The 22,424-nt window shown below is 55.3% G+C and overlaps 1 protein-coding gene across 3 annotated transcripts in view; it reads right to left on the reverse strand.

The window, feature by feature from the left end:
* The window catches only part of EFNB1 (ephrin B1), a 47,943-nt gene that overhangs the window by 18,841 nt on the left and 6,678 nt on the right, over positions 1 to 22,424 (reverse strand). The window contains exon 1 of one of the 3 annotated variants that reach the window (XM_085230507.1): positions 1,556 to 2,489. The exons of 1 other annotated variant lie outside the window; for it this stretch is intronic. In XM_085230507.1, the coding sequence (XP_085086633.1) occupies positions 1,556 to 1,590 (35 nt within the window). In that variant the 5' untranslated portion in view covers positions 1,591 to 2,489. Of the gene's footprint in view, positions 1 to 46; positions 277 to 1,555; positions 2,490 to 22,424 lie in introns of those variants that run through there. One more of the 3 variants, XM_085230505.1, reaches the window with a different exon arrangement.

Consider the following 22,424-nt stretch of genomic DNA (forward strand, 5'->3'; position numbering starts at 1 on the left):
TCTGCTCTCCCTCCACAAACTGCTTTTTTTGCTGTTTGACACCAACATGAAGCTCTCCTGTTCCCAGCAGCAAGGCCAGAACCTTCCCACCACTGCTGCCATCCCACAGAGCCGGGCTGGGCTCTGCCCATGCGGTGTGCCCCAAGGCAAGGCAGCCAGCTTCCTGCAGGGCCGGCTGTAATTAGGGAGCAGTGGGGAGGGATCCCTCCCCACCCCGCTCACAGAGGAATTCCTGTCCTTACATGGCAGGGAGGGAAGCATCTCGCAGGGCAGCTCCTACCCACCCGGCCGCTGCCGCGGCTCAGCAGCATGCCCAGGAGCGTGGGAGGACCGGATGGAGAGCAGCGAGGAGGGAGGAAAGCTATTTGGGGCTGGAAGGCAGGGCATTGCGGAGGGAAGGAAGGCAATGTGCTGGTAATTAACATTCAGATTTCATTATTGCAGAGCAATACTCTGAAGTAGAGGATTAGGGCAACAAGGAGGGAAGCAGCAGAGCATCTACTTTGATGTAGGCAACGTAATGCGTTCTGATGGAAGATAACATGGGAATGGATGTTCCTGCAAAGCTCTCTGCTGCAACTCCCTCATGTAATCTGTGCAAACCGGAGCTGTGCTCCGCCGGGCTGCACACATCCACAACTCCCCTCCTCCCTGCAGCCCCTGCCCCACGCCACGGCAATGGGGCTGCCTCCTCCCAGCGTCAGCGGCGCGGGCTGAGGTTCCAGGCAGCAAGGAAACAGCATCAAACATACAGGACCAACCTGCTCTGTGGCTGCTGTGCAAGTCTTAGCAAGAAGCCGCGGAGCTGAAACCAGAGCTGCAGCAGCCCAGGCTGTGGGCCTCTCGCTACACGAGATTTACACGCCAGGGAAGGCAGGCGGAGCCCAAGCCCACACACACCCGATGCCCTCGGCAAGGGCTCCTGAGTCGGGTTTCGGCTGCAGGACTGGGAGGGACAGAAGCAGCAGGCATTGCCTGCACCTCACCATCAGCCCATTAGGCAACTCCACGAGGCCAAGTGGGGATAAGCAGCTATGACTGCCCTCCATCAGTGTTGCCTCAGCCATGGAGCTGGATTGGGTGCGCTGGCTGCACCATCCCATCTGCCCCTCACTCCCTCCAAGGAGAGCAGAACACAGCAGCCTGAGCGGTGCAAGCAGGTCACAAGGAACGGGGACAATCTTCACCATCCCCACTGGACCAGCTGTGTAGAAGCAGTTCTGACTCCTAAAAGCCACAACCTCTGGGACAAGGCTCTCCAGCAGCCCCAGAACAGAGCAGGAAGTTTCACCTCTCCGCAGCCAGGCTGCCGCAGGAAGGTGGAAGGCAGCCGGCGCTCCAGGTGAGCCACCAAGTAGGTCAGCTGGACCCCAGCCAGAGCATTACAGGCGATAAAGGCTTCCCCCACCCATTGCCTGTGCTCTGATGCAATCCCAGGAGATGTTCAGTCAAAGATGCAAAGAAGCCCCTGCCCCTCCCTCCCCTTGCTCACCAACCCCACCCTATTCGAGGCCACAGACATGCAACACAAGTAAACACTTGCATGCTCACTCACAGGTTCCCACCCTGCGAGGCAGCTGGATCCCACATTCATTGCTCCGCAGTTGGGCTGAGTCAGACGTTTTCTGGCAAAGGGCTCCCGAGTGACTCAAATTCCCTCCTTCAGCCTCTGCCAGCTCCCTTCTGCCCAAAAGATGCCAAACAGGAAGCCGCAAACAAGTCGAGCAGATGTCTCGCGACTCCGGAGCCAGGGCAGAGGGCTCCCATCCACCTCCCAGCAGCGCCAGCACAGCCCGCGTGCCATCCCCGCGGCTCCGGGTCGGGTCACGCCAATTTCTGAGCGCAGCAGGATGGGAAAACGTGGGGAGGGAGGGAGACGATAAAGGAACGCCACTGAGAACATCCGAACACAGCTCCCTGTTGGCATACCCTAATCTCACAAAACTCAGAAACGTTTGTTGTATTTGTTCTTAAGGACAATATCACAACCAATTTTCTTAACACGAACGCTCCATCTCAACTTCAGAAGCACACAGCTTCTGCCTGGGCATCAGCCCAGGAATATTTTCCAGGCTTTCTACACCAGCACCAAGAACCATTCACCGTCACCGCACGCAGCACTCTGTCACTGTCATCCCATGGCTCCGGGAGCTCTGCCCCACAGATGTTTTCTCCTCCATTTCCCCCTCGGTGTGCTCCTTCTCTTCTCTAAAAGCAGGGCTGTCTCCAAGTGAAAAGGCTCTTCAGCCTTAGCGGTGATAGGAAACCCCTGAAAGTACCTTCAAAATAGCTCCCTCGTTTCTCTGAACCCTTAATGATACATCAAGGCTTTTCCCCTCAAATTTGGAGGTGTTTTGCAAGCACTGGCTTGTGGCAGCTATCCTCCCATTGGGCGAAAAAGGTGAAGAGCACCATTCCTCACAAGAACAGCCAAGAGAAAAGCACCAAGCATTTGGAAAAGTCACCCTTGGACATTATTAGAGCAAGTTCTGCACATGAGAAATTTTACTTTAAAAGGGTCTCTGAAGGCAAAAAAAGGCTCAAACTCCTGGCACGAGGTGACTCATCCTTACAAGGACACATCTCCAAATTGATGTTAACTGGAAAGAATGAACAAATTGCTTTTAAATTAAAAGGGAAACTCATTGAGCCCTAGGAGCACATACTGTAATTTTGGGGAGGATCTGCTGTATTCCTCATCCATACAGAGGATGATTTCCCTGCTTTAAGGTGGGGAGCGGAATCAAATTCAATTCAACCTTAAGGATGAAACTGTGACTGACATCTGCATAATAAAGCACTCGGGGATGCGGCTCAAGACATGCAGTGTATTAGACAACTTAAATTAGGATACGGCAGACTGGTGAAGCACTGAGAAGGAGGATGGCTGTTGCTCAAAGCAATAACCTACTTATGTCCCAGCCTCAGACAGCTACAGCCAGCACTGGGGATGAGTGGACCCCGCGGCGGGGATGGGGTGGGAATGGAGTAGGAATGGAGCGGGCAGCACACAGCCTGCAGCACCTTCCCCAGCACCTTTGTCACCCAAAGCCTCCAGCCAGCCCTGCTCTTCTGAGCAAATCACAGCACGATGGTTTCAAGGGCAGCAAAACCAAGCAGCCTTGTCAACCTCTGCCCTCCTCTGCTCTCTCACCACCCCACAGGAACGCTCTCACATCTTGCACTGGTGCCAGCACAAGGATGCGAGGTGCCCATCCTGCACACACTGCATTTGCTGGGGTCAAACACACAAGAAAGAAAGCAAAGCTGCTGCTGGGCTGGAGAAGCACGGGCCGCTGCACGCGCTGTGATGCTTCTTCCCCAAGGACCTCCCAAGTCTAAAGGCTGGAGCCGTTCAAGTCACTACGAAACCAGCGGCAGGCACTTAAAGCCGATGCAAATCGGGAAGCGTGCTCTGCTCAGCTCAGCTGGGCCTCCTTTTTATCTGGAAATCTCAAGTGCTTCATGAGATCGAGCCTCGCAGCCGCAGGAGACAGCTGAAGGGCTTTGTCACCCCCGAGCGCAGCGCTGCTGCAGGCAGGCTGACGGCCACACGGTTGGCTCGAGCTCAGCTCCGTCCGCCCCTGCAACCCAGCGCCTCTCATGGAGCGCACAGCCTCCCCGCGTGCCCCCCTTTGGGACATAGAGGACATTTCTGCTTCGATTCGTGGAGTATTTGTAACCACCGTGAGTTAACAGCTCATGGAAAACATCTCCACATCCTTTCTTCCGCTGTCAGACACAGTGGGAAAGACTAACTACAGTTACTTGAGTCACTTGCACTCCCAGCAGGCTCACCACATCAGGGTGATGCTGGTGGCACTGGCATTGCCACCCACAGACCCAGTCGGGCTCCCAGTGCTGCATCCCGGGTGTGCAGCCCCGCGCACCGGCCGGCCCCGCAGCCCCACAAATTCCTGGCCCTGCAGGTTCCTAGGGAGCTATCAGGTGGCAGCGTCCAATTTCCTCATTGTTTCGGGAGGTGTTTTCTGATGGGAAAGGTGAAAAGGGTATTTGTGAGCCTTGTAAACCGATTCCTCCGAGTTGGGTAAACAAGGGGAGCTCTGTTGGCAGCCAGCCCCTGCAAGCCGGAGATGCCTGAGCTCAGAAACTCAACCGGGGGGCAGTCCCCCACCCAGCCAGGGACTCAGGGTCGCGGGGGGAGCCCCATGCCCCAATGTGGATGGAATCAAAGGGACAACCCCTGAACCCCCAGCCAGTGGGAGCCAACAAAACGACAAGGGCGCAACAAGTGGGACCAGTGCAGTGACACAGGTTCCGTGCTCCCCAGCTTGCACAGTGTCTGGTGTCAGGCACGGCTGCACTGGCATCGCAAAGGGAATTTAATTGGAGAGGAAAAGGACCAGAGTGATAAGGGATAATCCCTCAAAATATGCTGCTGGGCTACTCAGGGGGATTTCTGTGGCCTTTGTTGCACCAGGCTGCACTCAAGTCAGTTTACAGGACTCTGTACCCCAGAATGTTCCTCAAGCAAAGGAAGACACATCCCGCAGTGCCTCTGCCTCCTCCCTCTGGTTCCACACTGAAGCATCACAGCTCTGCCAGTCTGTGTCAGCACATGGGAAACTGGTAAATATACACATAATTTAAAGAATGGGTTAACATGCTTTCAAACAACCTACCTCCCAGCCTAGGTACTTATTGTGCCATGAGAACTACAAAACCTCTGGGGCAGGCATCACATTTCCCTGTGTCTGAAGAACAAAACGTACCTCTTACTGTATTTCAGGCTTTGCAGAAAACAGAACAACACAGAACAACTACCCCCTCCTTGGATAAGATACTCCAAAGCATGAATTCTGACGTACATACAAGGTGACATATGCTAAATGCTGTTTTCTTCAAAGAAATCCAAAAATAACCATCTTGCAAGGAGGACATGTACTCTTAGCAGCCAGGGCAGCAGGAGGGCCTGGCAGAGTGACATGCCGTGAGCAAAGAGCAGCAAACAGCCATTTAGATGTGGCATTTACTGCTGTGCAAGAGCTACGGGTCCTGCTAGACCTTCAGGAGCTGAGGACCACGTCAGGAGAACTCACCCTCCTACGAGAGCATATGGGCTTGCTCTGGAGGTTATTTGGGGGCTACACCATCCCCAAGGCTCCTGTAGGTCCCCATGGCCCAGAAATGTGCTCCAAGACAGGAAGCAGCCAGCGGTTGTGTAAGATGAAGTGGTTGAGTAAAAGAGCCGGAGACTCCATGGAAAAACTCACAAAAAGCATTCATGCAGAGTACAAAACACATGAGGGCTTCACTGGTGTCCAACCGCAGCTAAAAGCAGAAGCCCTCAGCTGCCTGCCTTGTTCCCACTTGCTTTTCAGGAGCCCATCACCACCACCAAGTCACAACTGAGAGAGCTCAGCCCAAGAAGAGCCCTCCTGCCCATACAGGCAGCCTCCAGCAGTCCACATCCATCCCAGAGAGGTGCAGGAGCAGCAGCACAGCGCTGGAACACCAATAAATCCACGTTCCTACCCAGCTACCATGGTAGAAGCAGGAGGGTCCAGGTCCATACAACCTCATTTTTTCAATCTATAGTGCTATTACAATCCAATTTCTTCTATTTTGACTCTTGCTAACTTCTTGGAACAAAGATATCCCACGGAAGGACATTCATTATAACTTGAGCAAAGCAGGTCCCTGCTCTCCTCCACTTCCCATCTGTGTCTGTCACCTTCCCATTTGTCGAGTTCTTCGTCACTGCAAGGAAGGGTAAATAGGAGCACGTGATTCCCCATCCTCACGCTTTCAGATCCCACTTCTTTCATGTGCTCTTCTATTCTTAGTCTCCGCTAAGTGCAGCCTTCGATCTCTTTTTTCCTGCTAATCTCTGTATAATTATTTCCACTGCCCTTCTGCAGACCTCTTCTATTTCTGCAGTATCCGCTCTGTGCTGGGGTGATGAGAACACAGCACAGTGACTCAGGTAAGCCTCAAAGCAGCCTCGTGGGGTGGTCGCTCCTTTGGCCTCGGCTCCAAGCACAACCACAGAAAGTTTTTCGCTGGTCTTTACGCCATCCTACCTCTGTGCTTCCTTCCACCACCCGCTCCCTCTTCCACGCTCTCCATCCATCCTTCAGACATGGAGCCCCAGGAGCAGCCTCCCATCCTTAACCCTCACCCCTCACAGCAGCAAGTTCCTGGGCAACATTCCCCACAGCCCGAGTCTTTGCAAAGGAGCTAGAAGCCATCTCTGCCCACCGGCTCATGTCCTCCACCAACGCCAACCACAGGTGGTTCCCACCACAGCACGAGGCTAATCACCTCGGCCCGTTTCCTCCAGGCATTTAACCAGCTCCATAGCAATGCACCCCAGTCTGTAATTCTCTGGGATCATTCCTAATACTTTTAATGATAAACACAACGCTGGCTCCCTGCCCGCCCCCCGACGCAGCAGCCGAATTAACGACGGATCTACCTCGTTAGTGGTGCAGGGAGTGACCCCTCCCGGTGCCCCCACTCCCTTCACCCCACTCGCGGCCCCTCAGCCTCATTCAGCAAGGGGAGGCAGGCATGGAGCATTTTAGTTCTGCTGTCAGCACCCATAATCCCCCCCCCCCAAAAAAGGGGCTGCGCAAACAGAACCCCATTCTTCCCTCCAGCACAAAGCGGGGTTCCCACACAGCCCAGGGATGGCCTGCAGCTCTGCCTTCTCTGCAAACGGCCCCACAGAGCCCCCCGCTCCCCACTCGACCCGTTCCCCTCCCGGACACACTTTAAGGCCCTTTTTTTCCACATTTCAGGTTTAATGAGGCCCATTCAACCCTCCCAAAGACAAAAGGCCCTTCTCGTTTCTAAACGGATTTACACGACGCATCAGTGAGGCAGAAACGGGTCGCCATGGCAACGAGGCCCAGCCATCCCCCCCCCCCGCACGCGGCTGCCATTTTGTCCCTGCGCCGCGCCCCAAACCCCCACTGCTTCCGCAGGGGGAGCACGGGAAGAACGGGGGGAAATGAAATAAGCCATAAAGACAATGCATGCCGAATGCACTGGAGAATGGAGATGTGCAGCCCCTGGGGACCCCCCCCCACCTCTGGGGTCCCTGCTCTGAGGACCCCCCCAGAACATGAGCTGTCCGTGGGGTCTGTGTTCGGTGGGAACCCCAGAACAGGATCCCATTGCTCCAGAGTCCCTCCGGACACTTGCCAGGGCCACAACAGCCACACCACACAGCCACAGAGACCTCCATGCCCCTCCCAGGAGGAGGCCCCTTCTTAGATGAACTTAAATCTGCTTAAGTAAATGTTTCTCCAGGATATGTAATCCCTTGCAAGTTTTGCACTGATGACTGATTGGGGTTTATTATCAAACCGTAGTTAAAATGTAAGCAGAAGGCAAGTAAACACCAGCTGTGGGGGGAAAAATAAAACGGGAACACCTCATGCTCCCAGCAGGAGGCTGCAATGGCGGAGCTGGGGAAGCTCTGCCCTCAGCTCCCACGCGTGTCTCTGCGGGGCGGCGACGGCTGCGGTGGTGCTGGAAGACCACCCCACATCTCCCACAGGGCTCAACACAGCAAGCTCCTGCTCCACATCTCACACCCCAGCTCCCTCCTATCCCGAGCAGCGCAGATCCCATCATCCAGTGCCAATCCCTATCAGCCGCCCTCAGCTGTGATCTGGAACCACCACATCCCAAGGAACGAGCAGCCCGGCTGCAGCAGCCCATCCCTAAGCAAGGCTTTGCTCAGCCAGTGCCATTGGGAAACATGACTGCAAGTGTCAAGCACAAGCTGGCCAAATAAGCTGCCGGTCTGCCTCGAGCACAGCAGGCATTGCTCACACCTCAGCAAGTGGATGAGAGAGCAGTCTCACAACAAACACTGATGGGAGCTTTGTTCAGGAGGTGCACAGGGGCTGTTCTCCACACACAAACTCTCTCCCAGAAGAAAAGAAATCCAACACAACAGGCAGAGGTGGATCAAACCTTCCCCGCCTCCATCACCAGGCATGCTCCTATCGCAGGAGATTCTCCTCCTCCACAGCAGCCAACAAGGGTCAGCACAGTCCCTCCGCCATCAGAGCAGATTCCTCTTTCATTATCACTGCACCAAACGACATGGTAGAGGAAGTCCGGACCAACTAGCACAGCACATTGGGAAAAAAGGGCGATTCCCACAGCCCCCAAGCAGGTTTTTCTGCCCATGCTCAGCTAACAGCTTTGACTCTCACAGTCTGCAAGCGCTCCAGGTCCCAGATCACATCATGACATCACATCATGCTTGCCACCAGCAGCACCAACTGAGAAGAGGACTCCAGTGGTCCTCTTGCCAGGGATGCCACAGGTGCCAGACCAGCAGGAAGACGGTTTCTGATTGCCAAAGCAGAAACCATTGCAGCTGCATTCCCTGTGCTTGTTCTCAGCTTTCTGTCTTGCTGGAGCTAGGGGTCTCTGGGTTAACTTTGGGTTTTAATCATCCGGACACACTTGCTCCTTCGATGCAAGACCGGTGTTCATTTGGTGAACCTGCCGGATTTCCAGTGAAGAAACAGAACGGGTCGGATACAGCCAGAGAAGCGCTGACCGTGTGCACACTGCACCGAGGCATCGCAAAGCTGCCATCATGCATTATAGCCACTTCCCAGCTCCGGCCTGCACAAAGGCATTTGTCTGAAACAGCTTATTTATAGCTGCACACCGCTATGCCGTGCTGCCCGCATGCACTGCTGCCAGCGACATCCCCAGCCAGGGGACAGCCAGCAAGCTGCATGTGGCCCCTGAGCTGAAGGAGAGCCGGAGGTGGGCACGCTGAGTCCCTGCATGGGCACGGGGGGGTTCCCAAGCTGAGTGACAGAATAAAAGCACCCACAAGAAGGCAAAAGCTTCCATAATGAGATGAGCTCTGTTTCCAAATGGGTACACGACCAGAAGAGCCTGGCCAGAGGTAATACAGCACACAGAGTGCACGTCTCCTGCCAGGTGAAAGCTCTTCTGCATGACAAGAGCACAACAGCAGAGTGCTCCCACTGCCTACCCACCCCGGTGGGGATGGGTGCATCCTCCCTGCCCAAGGAGGAGGAAGACAAGGGGCCCTTACAGGAGCCAGGCACCGATGTGAGCACCCCATGCATGCAGGCGCTGCACCCAAACCGTACAAACAAATACTATTTATCCCAACCCTGCGAGGAAAATTAAAAACAAGCCGGTAATTGAGGCCATTTGGAAGAGATTTAATTGGGGCCAGACCACTGGCGCAGGCTGCTGCTGCCACCTGCAGCGCTCTCTGCAAGCAGTGACAGCAGCTCCGGGGGGACCAGGGCCCCGGTCCCCACTCTCTGGGGGCAGATGCTGTTGGGGCAGGACAAGGGATGCATCCTGGGTGCCACGTCTGCCCATAGGCACTCCGCACACTCGTTACTGTCCCGGCACGATACGCTGCTCCACCAGCGACAGAATCGAGCAGCTGGCCAAAATAACAGTCAACAATAAAAAAATGAAAGTCTCCATTTCCTCCCCCAAACCCTATCAGCCCGCACCTCCCCTCGCAGAAATAAAGACAAGCCGTGCTATCTAATTAATGCTGTCAGGCTGCGGCGCAGGGCGGCGGCGGCGGCCACAAAGGCGGCGTGGGGAGCGCTCAGCCCGCAGCCACGGCCGGCAGCCCCGCGCCGCGCCATCAATGGGGCCCCACGCTGCGCATGAGGTAAGATGCGATTCAAAGCGGGGTTTGTAAGAGGTTTTGTTTTTTAAAATGGGGGAGGGGAAGGGAACAGGGACTTGACAAGAGCTGACAGACAACTGAACAAAACCATAAGGGCCATGAATGGCAACACGGCTCTTTAATTGGCGTAGGAATGGGGAGAAAAGTGAGACAATGAGGCGCAGCCCTGGTCGCGGGGCCCCAGCCTGCCGAGGTGCAGGGGAGCGAGTGTTCCCCTTCTGCTGTGCTCGCAGCCCCCCTGGACAAGTTGTAATATATTATTAAGTTTGCTGATGATATCCCTGCCCTGCAATTTGTTTAGACAACAGAAAGCGACGCATCTCCGAACCAAGGAGATAAGGAAGATCTGCCCAGTTTTTGCACCAAGCAAATAGAAGGTCCTGCTTGGAATCGGTCACTGAGCATGTAACACACCTCTTGGAAAACTTCTGCGTAAGTAACACAGGTGATATATATAAACTGAATATCATCTCTGTAGGTTATGCTTGAGAGCAGGATTACCCTCATGCATTCAGCTCTCTATTAAAAAATGCCTGCTTTCTAACACTCCAACTTGAGTCACAGTTTCCTTATTGACCATCCTACAGTATCGCACCAGCCCACCATGCCCAGAGCTGCACACCCCAGGTCCCACCAAGCAGGAAACCTAAAGGTGCCAAGGGAAGAGGAAAGCACAGAGGGGCAGGCACAGGGAACCAAGTGGGACCACCAGGCCAGCCAGCGCCTTTCAGCCCCCCAAGGAGAGCCCAAGCTCCTCTTGCGGGAGCCCGGCCAGGAACAACGTCCCGCAGCCAAGCCCTGCTCACCACCAGGAATTTCAAAAGCTAGAATTGCTCCGAAGCGGCACAGACCCAAAACCCAAAGCCTGGACGTTGCAGACACAAAATGATCCGACGGAAGAGGATCGGGTTCCCCGCTCAGCTCCGTTTGTTTTTCTATTTTGCTTTGGTTTGGGGGAGGCCCAGGAACGCCCGTGCCCGTGCTCTGGCTGCAGCCCCGCTCCTTCTCCATTCATTTGGAGGCTAAGGGGAGAGGGAGAGACGGGTTAAAAGGGAACAAGGTCTGACCAGCGGGGTTCCCACTTCTTCCCTGACCCCTCAGCAATAAGATGGAGGAGATTTCGCCTCCCAGTTCCAAAGCAAAGAATTACTTTGGCATGGCACACAACGGCGGCTGCGCGCCCACTTGGAAGGGAAGGCAGCGGCACTCACGTGCCCGAGGAACCCGAGAGCAGAGCGAGACCTCCCCGCCAGGCCCCGCTTTGTGATGCAGATGCAGCCCCAGAGCAGAGCAGTGCAGCCCCCTGCCCTGTGCAGGGGCTCAGCCAGGGGTCAGCACTGCTCTCCCAGTCCAAGGTCTGGCTCCAGCCCTGGCACCTTCTGGAGGATCCTTCCCTCCACAAGCTTGGCCTCAAAAATTAAGAAATGAAAGCACACAGGGGAAGGGATGAAGTTACAGGCTGCAGTTAGCAGCACAGCACCGGGAAGCAATCGCCCCTCTGTTTGCAGCACGCTGTGCCCCAGCGCCTGAGCAAATGCTGTGCCCAAAACCCAACCAGTCCCAGACATGGGAATCCAAAAGAAAACCAGATCACAACGGCACCAGGGTCCCACAGGAGCCTGTAGAGAGCGGGGACAGGCGACCACCAAGGGCTGCTGTATCCTCGGGGGCAAGGAGGGGGCTCCCCAGGTGACGGAGCTCTTTGCACCCCGCATGCCAACCCTGGGCCCTGCGGCTCAGCGTGCTTCAGCTAAGTGCTGCTGCAGCTTGAAAGATTCATCCTGACATCAGAAACCGGGCACGAAGAGGAGAGAAGCCCAGGAGCAGTTAGCACAGTGCGACGGGATGCTCAGCCCAGCACCGACGGGTCGTGCCGGCTCCAGGAGCCCCGCGGGCAGGACAGGGCCGGGGCTCCATCCCCGTGACTAACACCGCTGCTTTTGATCTGCTGACTCCCAGGGTGGCGAAACGGGTTTTGTAATTTGGGCTAAGTCTGGAAGCGCCATCTTCCCAGGCAGCTGCACATCTCTCCGAGCCCTCGTGTCATTACTGGGAACTGGCTCGACTACAGCCAGCGTTAGAACTTATTCAGGCTTTCTTAACCACTCCATTATACCGAAATGCATGCATACAATAACCATAACGACTGTCCGCTCCAGCCGTGTAATAACTGCCCCAGTAACCAGGTCACACAATATTCCTGCCCTCTGAGTCAGCCCTGTAATCTTCACGCTATACTTGGCCGTACAGGACTTTCAACCCAACACCACAGGCTGTTTTGGTTGGGTCTACGACAAAAAAGCTAAAGATGAGTCACCAGAGCTCAAAAGACGTTTTCTTTTCACCTCTCCTCCCCCCCTTGTCCCCACGCACACAAAAAGTAAGAGATTCACTGAGGACTGGTGAGCCTGTTCCACAAGAAAGCATAAACCCAGCCTCCACCTCAGGCTGCGTTCCTGAAAGTCACTTGGCAGGGCAGAAAATGGCCCCTTTCTCCTTAAAGCCCCTCCTAAGACCATGGGAGGTCCTGTCGAGATGCAGAAGCCACAGTTTCCACAACAGCTACAGGATAAAGCCCCAGCCCTGGGGGTTCGGCAAGGAAGGGGCCGGGAGCCCCCGAGCCCCCCCATGTCCCAGCACAGGGCCGGCAGCACAGCCACGGCAGAGCCAGCACAACGCAGCCGTGTCGGGTTGAAGCCTCGCCCCTCGCTGAAAGAGATCTGGCTCGTACTCACTTTTATTTTTAGGCTAGATACACGTACGGCTGAACTTTAATAAAATGTACAACCTCCTTTGGGGAATATGAGAAGCCAGAGAGGAACAAGAAAGCCCATTACTTTCTCCGGTGTCAGAGCAGCTGCCAGAGCTGAAGGTCTGCCCTTCTGCGGGGACACCGTGCAGACCCAGCGGGTGGCACAGAGCTCTCTGCACCCAGGGCTGAGGCACATGCAGTGTGCAAGCTGGCAGGAAGCAATGCACCGACAGCTCCAAGTTCTGCAGTTCAAACAGAGCCGAGCCAAGCCCGGCTCTCTAGAACGCAGAGGAGAGCAGCAACAAGCCTAGAGATCTAGAGATGTGTTGGACTACATGATCTTTAAGGTCCTTGCCAACCCAAACCATTCCGCGAGTCTTTAAGCTGCTCCCTTTGCAGCAGCAGGGGTACCTGGACCTGCACTGCTGCAAGAATTCCTCCCCCACCAGCACAGCAGCGTCTCATCAAAAGAGACTTTTAACAACACGCTAAAGAAAGCTCGCCCCAGCCCAGCAGCAACCCTTTCTTTAGGGAGGCCACCACCACAAAAATCAGCTCTCCAGACATGTCATTAGGAGCTCCGTGGACTTCCTCCTACGCCAACAATCCGTCACACTGCAGACTGGCCTGTCTGTCTTTAAGGCAAGCTTTGTGATTGCAAAAGGGAAATGAGTTCGCTGGTCTCAGGGTTAGTCCAAGCGCTGACTTCTGTGAAAGCCCAGCACTCAGTGTGGCTGGCACCCAATGGGGCCAGCCTGCGTCACCCCACACCCAAACCCAGCCTATGGAGGGCTTTAATCTTCCACTGCCCTTTTGCAGCAGGGTACTGCAGGCACCCTGGGGGGGCCCATAAATCTCACCCCGCTGGCTGGCCTTTCCTCTGCATCGCTAGGCAAATAGCAAAGCAGCTAAAAGACAGCAGCTCTCTCTGGCCGAGCCTTCTGCTATTTGCTTTAAGGTGATAGGGCAGGAAGAGAGAAATTGCCTTTCTCCTGGACAGCTTTTCTTAAGGCCCCAGCCCGCCAGCGTTCCCCACCACTTCCCTGGGAACCGCCGGCCAGCACTGAGGTTGCCCCGGAGATATCCCCCTGCCCAGGACCCCAGACAGCCTGGGGAAGGGATGTGCTGGCACCTGGCAAGAACGCAGATGGCAGCAGGGCAAGCAAAGCCCTTGGGAAAGTCCCACCAGGGTCCCAGCAGGCACAGGGACAACGGGACCACATGCCACCAGCCTTCACAACTTGCCCAAGTGAGGATTGTGAGGATAGCTAGCAGGAGCAGCCCCCGAGGCTGGCACGTTCACTCTGGTTTAAAGCTCAGAAATAAACCAGCATAGAGGAGGAGGAAGAGGAGCAGGGTAGAAGCACCCCATCCATCCTCACTCCCCGGGCCACCCTCGTGCTGCTCCCACACCAGCCGTTTCCAATTGCCGGCAGAACCCACGGATGGGGACCACTCACAATCCCCACCCCAGAGACAAAAAACCTCCAGCTTGCCACCCACACGCATGGAAGAAAGCTGACGAGATGCCGCAGGAGACCAAAGTTCCCCCAACCACTTCCTCCCCCCGCAGTTGTGTTGCCAGATGCCATTCCCGGGGCCGTAGCCCAGCGTCCCACCAGCTGGCCACAGTCCCCTCCCCACCGTGCGCTGTGCCACCAGGATGGGGACACGTCCCCACAGTGCTGCTGCTGCCATTCCCCGTATACAGTGCTCCCTGCCTTTCAGCGCTGCTGAATGCAGAGCAGAGCTGCTCTGTCCTGCTGTACTGCAGGGTGTTACTGCAACGCACTCGGCTGCCTGCACAAGGGCAGTGGGCATTCTGGACACCCAGCAGGAAAGGGGCTGTAGTTACCATGCTTTAAGCCAAAAGTCAGTGTGGGTGTTACTGGAGCAGTCCCCAGCTCTGCCCTGCCAGACCCCACAAAAATCCCCCCATAGATCCCTCAATTTCTGCCGAGAAGCCATCACAAGCATCCCCAGCCAGAGCAGACCCAGCCCTGGGGAGCCCACCCACCCCACACTGCCACCAGCCCTGCTCCCTGCTGCAGCCTCCCACCGCTGCCTCATTTCATCCTGCTACCCAACGGCATTTTCATTTTGTTTTGCACTTGAGATCTTTTTATTTTTTCCAAACTTATTAAGGAGAAAGTTCAAAACGTCTGCAAGGACTGCGATGCACTAATTTAGAACTTACTGCGGTGTCGACATCGCATTAAGCATTGCTGTCAACCGTGAGGACAGCCTATGTCTATGTAAGAAATTACACCAGCAATTATAGCTAAAGAGGCATGTAAAATTTAAAAAAAAAAAAATTAATGTATTCAGAAATGATAACTGACATTCTTATTAGGATTAATCTAATTTTAGTAGAGTCATTTATATCCTGCCTTTGGATAAAAAAAAAAAAATGAATTTCAATTTTAAAACCTGGGTAAAAATTGGCATTTAGGAAACTACTTTCAGAAGTCGCCCCACATGATTAAGGGCGACGATAGATAATAAGAGAAAGTTAAAAAGGAAAGAAAGCTCTTCCATTACAGAAGACATTCGTTACATGGACACGAAGCCCCCGGCCCCGCTGTGCTGAATCCCAGCTGCAGGGCAGAGCCAGGGGACGGCCGTCAGAATCCTCAGCTCCCACTGCAAGCATTACATGGGACAAGTTTATAAGCACGCTTCAGTCTCGACTAAACCTGTTAACATAGGTTTGTACGCGCGCCAATTAGTGGCAGCCCACACCTCTTCACAAAGAATAGCTCTGTTTGACAAACCTGACATCATTCTGAGAGGAAATTACATGTTTTGCTGATAGAGGCAACTGCGTGGAAGCACTGACTGCGACGCAGCACCAACCCAACCCAACGGGTCCCGAGCAGAGCGCGGGCATGGGGCACCGATGGGGCACCGATGGGGGCATAGCACCGCAGCCAATCCTGAGTGCACCATGGTTTGTATCGCCTGGAGGTGAGCAGAGCATCACTCCTCCCCAGCGCAGGAGCGGAGGAAGGCTGGCACGGCTCAGAGGTGAGGGAGAGAAGCGGGAGCCAGGAGGTGCTCAGAGCAACGCCTCTGGATGCCAGAGCGTGGGACAGATCCTGCACCCAGCATGCATGCATGAGCAAGGGCAGCACCGGGCACTGCAGAGAGCAGCGCTGCCCTCGAGGTACAGCAGTGACCAAGGATGACAAAATACACGGGCCAGCTTGGCTTACCCCCCAAATTATGAAATCCCCCAGCACCAAACACCTCCCCGTGAAGAACCATCGGGGCACCGAGGTCTGCCCTTACAGCACAGCAGTGCACCAGCAGCAGGCATGCTCGTGCCATTAGGAACCCACACATCAGCAGGGAGCGCAGCAAAACATGGCGGTGTGCTCCCACCCCAGAGCTCTGACACAAATCACTTGTCCTTTAGCAAAAACGCACCGCTGGCCTCAGGCACCATTCCTGTGCTGCTGAAACCAGCTGCCAAGGGCTGCCCTGAGTGGCACAGATCCTGCCTGGCCCTGCAGCTCAGCCCGAGCAGCCCCAGCCCGCAGCACCGAGCACAGCAGAGCACGGCCACGCAGCAAAGGGAGAGGGGAAGAAACCTCCCGGGCTGATTATTTTATTTTCTACTGACAGTTTCAGCTACGAAGGCCAATAAATCCTGATTACAGATTTTAAAAACGCTTCCTGCAGACACTTGGATCATCAAGGCAATTCTGGGCTCCCATAACTCCCGTTTTATGATGGTCATACATGTCAACTTTTCACAGAGCCCGGCATTTCAATAAAAATGACCGTAAACCTAGATTAGAGATTAAAGGACTGCCTCAGAAGCTTGTCAGAAGAAGAAACAAGCTCGCCTGCAATTGGCCTGCTGTTCTGTTACCAACAGGTAGGTCATTTCTGATGGTTTTACACCAGCAGTACATTTCCAGGTTACAATGACGACGTGTGCAGGGACACAGCAGGCACAGGAAGGAGCCCAGCTCCAAGCCTTTCTATGACACAGAATCATGGAATCTCTGGGGTTGGAAAAGCCCTCTCAGATCCCCAACCCAACCCCAGCCCACCCCACCATGCCCACCACCACGTCCCTCAGTGCCACATGCCCACAGTTCTGGAACACCTCCAGGGATGGTGACCCCACCGCTCCCTGGGCAGCTGTGCTGGTAGTGCACCACTGCTCTTTTTGCAGAAAAGACTGTTCCTAACACTCAAAGTGACCCTTCACTGCCGCAACTTGAGGCAATCACGTCTCATCCTATCACTGGCCCCTTTCCTCTGCACAGCTTTCCAGCCACTCTGCCCCAAGCCTGCAGCGATGCACAGAGCTTTTGCGACCAAAGTGCAGAACCCAGCACTCGGTCTTGTTGAAGCCATGGGATGGCAAAGCATCACAAAAAGAGACAGCACCACATGCGGCCAAAATCACGGTGCTCAGCTCCACCATCACAGCAGAGACGTGATGCACACTTCCCCCCCCTCAGAGCTCGCTTTGACAGCACAAATGCGGCCGCCAGAGCTGCACGACCTTCCTGTGTCTCTCCCTGCCTGCCCCTTTCCTCCTCCCCAGGAGCAGCCCTGTCCTCGTTTCTCCTCCTCTCGCCTTCACAAGGTCAGCTGTGCCACACAGGTGCACGTGGAGAGGTGACAGGAGGGGACAGCCCATCACCAGCACGCTGCAGTGAGTCAGGAGAAATGGAGGTGGTTCTCCTGCAGCCAACACCATGGGCTTCTATGGCGTGAGGTTCATTGGATGAACTGGTGCTCCCATTTAATAAATAGAGAAGGAAAAGAAAAAAAAGCAGCAGAAAGGATGTCAGATGACTCACGACAGACAACGCTGCATCTCCACCAGCACTGAGAGGAGGTGAGATGGTGCCAAGGACAGGGGCTGGGACGAGGCAGGATCAAAAGGACAGAGTGGAGACAGCCCTGGGAGCAGAGAAGGGCTGGAGGACCGCTCAGAGCACCCAGGACTCAGCCATGCACCCCACTGCATGCAGCCTTCCCCAGGGCAGCAGCAGCTGGTTTCCTTTGGAACAAGACTCGCCAGCTCTCTGCTCCCTCTGAGAAGCAGTGGGTAAGGATGCTGCGCCCAGCACCCAGCCCCTCTCTCGCAAAACACTTCTCCAAACCAAGTCTTAAATCCTGCTCTGTTCCCAGAGGCAGAGGAGGATGAAGATGGCTACGGGATGTCCCTGTGAAGTGTGACCATCCCCATCACATTGCTGCCCACCCGCCGGGCACGTGGTGCTGCCCCTCACTGGGACACGGGCAGTGACGGGGTCAGTGGGAACACTGGCTGATTGTAGGTGCTCCAGCTAATTGTAGGTGCACCCAACAAAGCGCCGCAGTGATCAAAAAGTGCCCTTTCCTGATCACATAAAGAGCCCGGAGCTCTGCGCGCTGAAGGAGGCCGGTGCCCTTTCTGCTGGTGTCTCTCAAAGTCCATCAAAAAGTCCCATTTACATCAAAATGCACTTCCAGACATGCTTCAATTTTACTTTTCCCCTTTCATCTCCTTCCACCCTCCCACCCCACCTCGCAGCCCCATTGTCGGCGAGGCATTTGCGGCACCTCGCGCTGCAAGAAAGCTGCCAAAGTTAAAGAAACAGGACAGGAAGAATGGAGCTTTCAACTAAGCAAGAAGCCGGAATCGCTGCTGGTCGCGCTCCAGCATCCGCGCGGGGCAGGCAGGAGGCAGCCCGCTGCTTGGCGGCCGCCCCGGGGCACGGTGCTGGCCACGGCCCCATCCACGGGTCCCGGCTCTCTCCGGCTTTCTGGTCAGGCTCCGGTAACCACAGATGGTTTTAATGAGCTTTAACAAAAGCCCCGGGCGATGGGTTTGGGATGAGTGGTCCCACACCCTGCAAGGGGCTGCCATGACCTGGTGCCACCAAACCCAATGAAGCGCCCAGGGTGATGGATTCAGGTCCTCCCTCTCCACTTCAAGAGTGCAGTGGAGGAGATGGGCCGTTTTCTCCCGGCGCTGGGTTCCTCTGTGCTGTTTGGTAGGAGAAGCCATTTTCAATTGGGTTTAACAAATTACCTCCTTCCACCCAGGTCCCTGCAGGCTGCACATCCCAAGGCACTGCCTCCAAGCAGTGGGAAAAGAAACTTTTGGGAGACCTGCATTAAAAGAGGCACTATTCCCAGGCTGACTGACACCCAAACCTGAGTACAACCTGCTTCAGGTTATGACAGGCACAAATGAGCTTTAATTCCGGTCTGCAACCATTAAAGCCCAGCTCCAGCAGCGCAGTGTAATCCAGCCGCCTCTCGCCCAGCTCCTGTCCACTTCCCTTAGCACGGAGCTTTTTCAGTCCTTCCTTCCTATTGTCAAGTGCCTATTTTTAACCCCGAGCATTATTTCTCCCTGCACGGCTTCAGAAGCTCTCCGGGGATGATCTGGAATTGCTGAGCTTGTACAAGGCAAAGTGACTCCACTCTCACCTTCAGAAGCACTACAGAAAGCACAGGAGTAGTAAATTTCTCTCTGCTCACATTTTCTTTTCTCCTTCCTACCGAGCTTTGTCCGGGGCTGAAAGCAGGGGAAATTGTCCATCAGCCTGCAACACGAGCCGAGCCATTCTGCTCCCTTTTCTCCCCCAGCACCCTTACCAACAGGCTGCATTTATCCCCGTTGCGCTGAAAAAAAATCAAAAAATAAATAACAAAAAAAAAAAAGCAACCCACATCAGTAGGCAGCAAAGCAGGATCAGAGTCACAGCCCTGAGCTGAGTGTGGGGAGCGGCAGCACAGCAGAGCTCCATCACACACAAGCAGGAGTTCTCCAACACCCAGCTGAGCGCAGTGGGGAACAGCCGCGCTCCTGCCCCTGTGATACTGCTGGAGCTGCAAAGCAGTAATTAACGAGGAGGGCAGCGGCGGAGGAGCCTGGGAATCTCTACCTTGAGGAAAGTTTATCCAAACAACCCCATTTGTTCGGCAGCGCTCCCTTCCCGGCCTAATTCATGAAGTGCTTCCAGCCCAGCTGAGCGCTGGAGATAAGCCCGCGTCCCACCGCACCGCACATTTGCGCTGCATTAGCCAGATGTTTACATTACTTGGCATTAAGAACCAATAAATAATCATTAATACCGTTGCTGGCGATGCTGCTCTCTGCACGAAGGCCAAGAAACGCAGCGCAGACGGCGCAGGAGTAGATGGAGGGAGTGGGCAGAACGCAGCTCCCGGAGCCCCGCAGCACCCCCAGCCCCACAGGGCTCACAGACCCAGCAGTGCCCACAGACACAGCGATGCCCTGAGCCCAGCACTGGGAACACCCCCAGCATCACAGAGAGCTCCTGGAACCAATCAGCCCACCGCCTCGCCGCCTGTCACCCCTTCTCCATCCCGGTGCAAGGAAACCATTCGTTCTACCCACAGAGCTCCTTATCTGTAATAAAGCAGGAAGGAGAGAGATGCTCCTGCTGCTCCCTGCAGAGCGGCTGCTTTGCAAACGCAGGGTGCAGAGACATGGTGGGGAGCTGGGAGCGCACATCCTCAGATGGGAAAACAGCAGTTCCTCTGTGCTACAAAGCCACAGTACATTCACGTTCCATGTGCCAGCCTGACATCCCATGAACCACCAACTGCTGTGCGTGCAGCGCTGGACTCTGCAGCAGAGCCTGCGCACCTCCAACCCAAACTGTGCCCGAAAAGGAGAGCTGAAAAAGAGGCAAAGTGCTTCTCCTGTACTGGCACCACAGAAATGCGGGGCACAACAGCACCCTGAGCACCGGCACCATCCCAGAGCTGGAGGAACAGAGCAAGGGGCACAGCACAGCCGGAGCAGCGCTCAGACGGATGCCCAGCTCCCAGCCCTGCTCACACACCACAAAGGGAGGAGGTTCTGGAAAACTTTCGTGCCTCTCCTGGATGTTATGATGTTATGAAACTGGGGAAGGAGCATGAAACTGCCTGCCGTGGGTGGGAGCACCCAGGGCTATATGAACAGTGCTCCAGGATTTCGGCGCTGTATGGGAAAGCACGCTGCGCTCCCCACCCTGCACACGCCCTGGCAGGAGGGCTTTTATTAATTTTATTTTTTTTTTCCTGAGAGAGATGGTATAAGCACAAACAGCCCCAGCAGCCCTGCGTAAGGGGATAATTAGAGAAGCACCTCCATCGCTCACCAAGTCAGGGCAGAGATCAAAAAGCACCATCCTGCATTAAAGCCCCCGGTACCTGGAGCTGCTCCTCCGCAGGGGACATGCGTGGCACCGCCGTGCCCCAGAGCACCGCAGCCCCTGTGGGGAGCAGCATAGGGCCGTCCCCACCGCTTGGGACTGGCCCTGAGCAATCCGTGAGGGGCACCTCCTGCCCACACCACCTGGCTTCCTCCCCAACCCTGTGGGACCAAAGTCTCACAACACAAAGGAGCGGTGCTGGGGCTGTTCCCCTGCTTCATCCAGGGGAGGAAAGTCCCCGAGACCCAACGCAGCCACCACAGCCTGTGCCGTCAGTGGGGTGCGCGCACCAAGGACGCATCCCTGCCGAGTTTACACCAAGTAAGAATAACATGGGTTGAAAAACAAACACAGCTGAAGGGGAAATTCCAGCCACCTTCGGCTCTTCACACCTCCGCACGGCTTCCTGAAACCCTAACCCGAGTGGCCCAGCTCTGCCCAGCCAGTACAGCAATGGGGCACTGAGCTCCACATCTCCATTCCTCATCCTGCTGCAAAGGACTTGGACTCAGTGATCCACATCCCTACTGACTGGGGATATCCTATATTGTGTGAATCTGGGAACGGCGGGGTGCAGCGCTGCCAGCTGCGGAGCGGACAGCGAGTGCCACCGTCATGCACAGGGATGCTGGGGACAGTGTGGGCAGCCCCAGCTCCTGCTTGGTGAAGCAGAAGGCAATGCACATCCCTGCCACCTGGAGATGGTTTTTTTTCATAGATTTTTCGCTTAAAAAAAAAAAAAGAAAAGATCCTAAAAATAATTGGCTAATTGGCCCAGCCCCAGTTCCGTGCTCACAGTGAATTCCTGGCTCACTCTTGCATGAAGCGTTTATTAAATACATCAGAGCAGGAGATTAGGATAAATCACAACACCAGGCAAGCCAGAGAAACCGGGCGGTGCCAGGTGGAAATTTCCCATAGCACCCAGAGGGAGGAAGCCCAGCATTCATCCCAGCCCCCAGCACTCCCCTGCCTCGGGGCACAACTCAGCCAGGGGTGCCCAAAGCGCAGCCCCCAGGGGCGCAGCCCCACGTACTGCTGTCCCCACGAGGGACCGTTCTCCCTCCCCACGCCAGGGGCTGCCCCCTCCCCTCAATCCCCAGCACCAAAGCAGAGCCCTTTTAGGGGAAAGTGTAACGCAATACCTGGAAAATTTCTCCCACCCGCTCTCCGCTGCCGGCTGCCAAATTTAAAACATATTTGCTGCTCCGTGCTGAAGAAATGTAACCTGCTGCTCAATTCCAGCACATTGATTCTTTGGGGGCAAGGAAAAAATCCGTGCTCCTCTCCTTACATGCTGCAGTACCAAAACGCAGCTGGGTCCCTCCTGCATCCCCAGTGGGAGCATCCCCAGGGAACCAGGGAGCACCCCCAGCACAGAGCACCCGCTGAGCAGAGCAGGGACCCAAAGCCACACAAAGGGCAGGGGACACTGCCAGCCCTGCAGGAAGGGGACCCCTCACCCCCGCTCCTCCCACCCTGCAGGGCAGCCCCCAGCCCTGCCCCACACACTCCAGAACTGCAGGAATTTTCCATAGGGGCTCCGTTTGTAAGCAACGCAGCGCGAGTGGAAAAAGGCTGCGGAGCGCGGGGTGCTGGGGGCCGGGGGAGGGCACGCAATGCATTTCACAGACTGAGCGATCCGACAGGGCCCATTAAAGGAAACAATTTGTAATACAATAATTATTATGTCGTTTCTCTGGACTCTTTCCTAAGCCTCTCTTTAAACAGTTTGAGGCTTGACGTGCCTGTATAAAACAGACATGATCTGTGGGGCTAAGGATGCTCGAGGACCACGTGC

Source organism: Meleagris gallopavo, chromosome 9 (assembly GCF_905368555.1).
Source record: "Meleagris gallopavo chromosome 9, MGAL_WU_HG_1.1, whole genome shotgun sequence".
Classification (NCBI taxonomy): domain Eukaryota; kingdom Metazoa; phylum Chordata; class Aves; order Galliformes; family Phasianidae; genus Meleagris; species Meleagris gallopavo.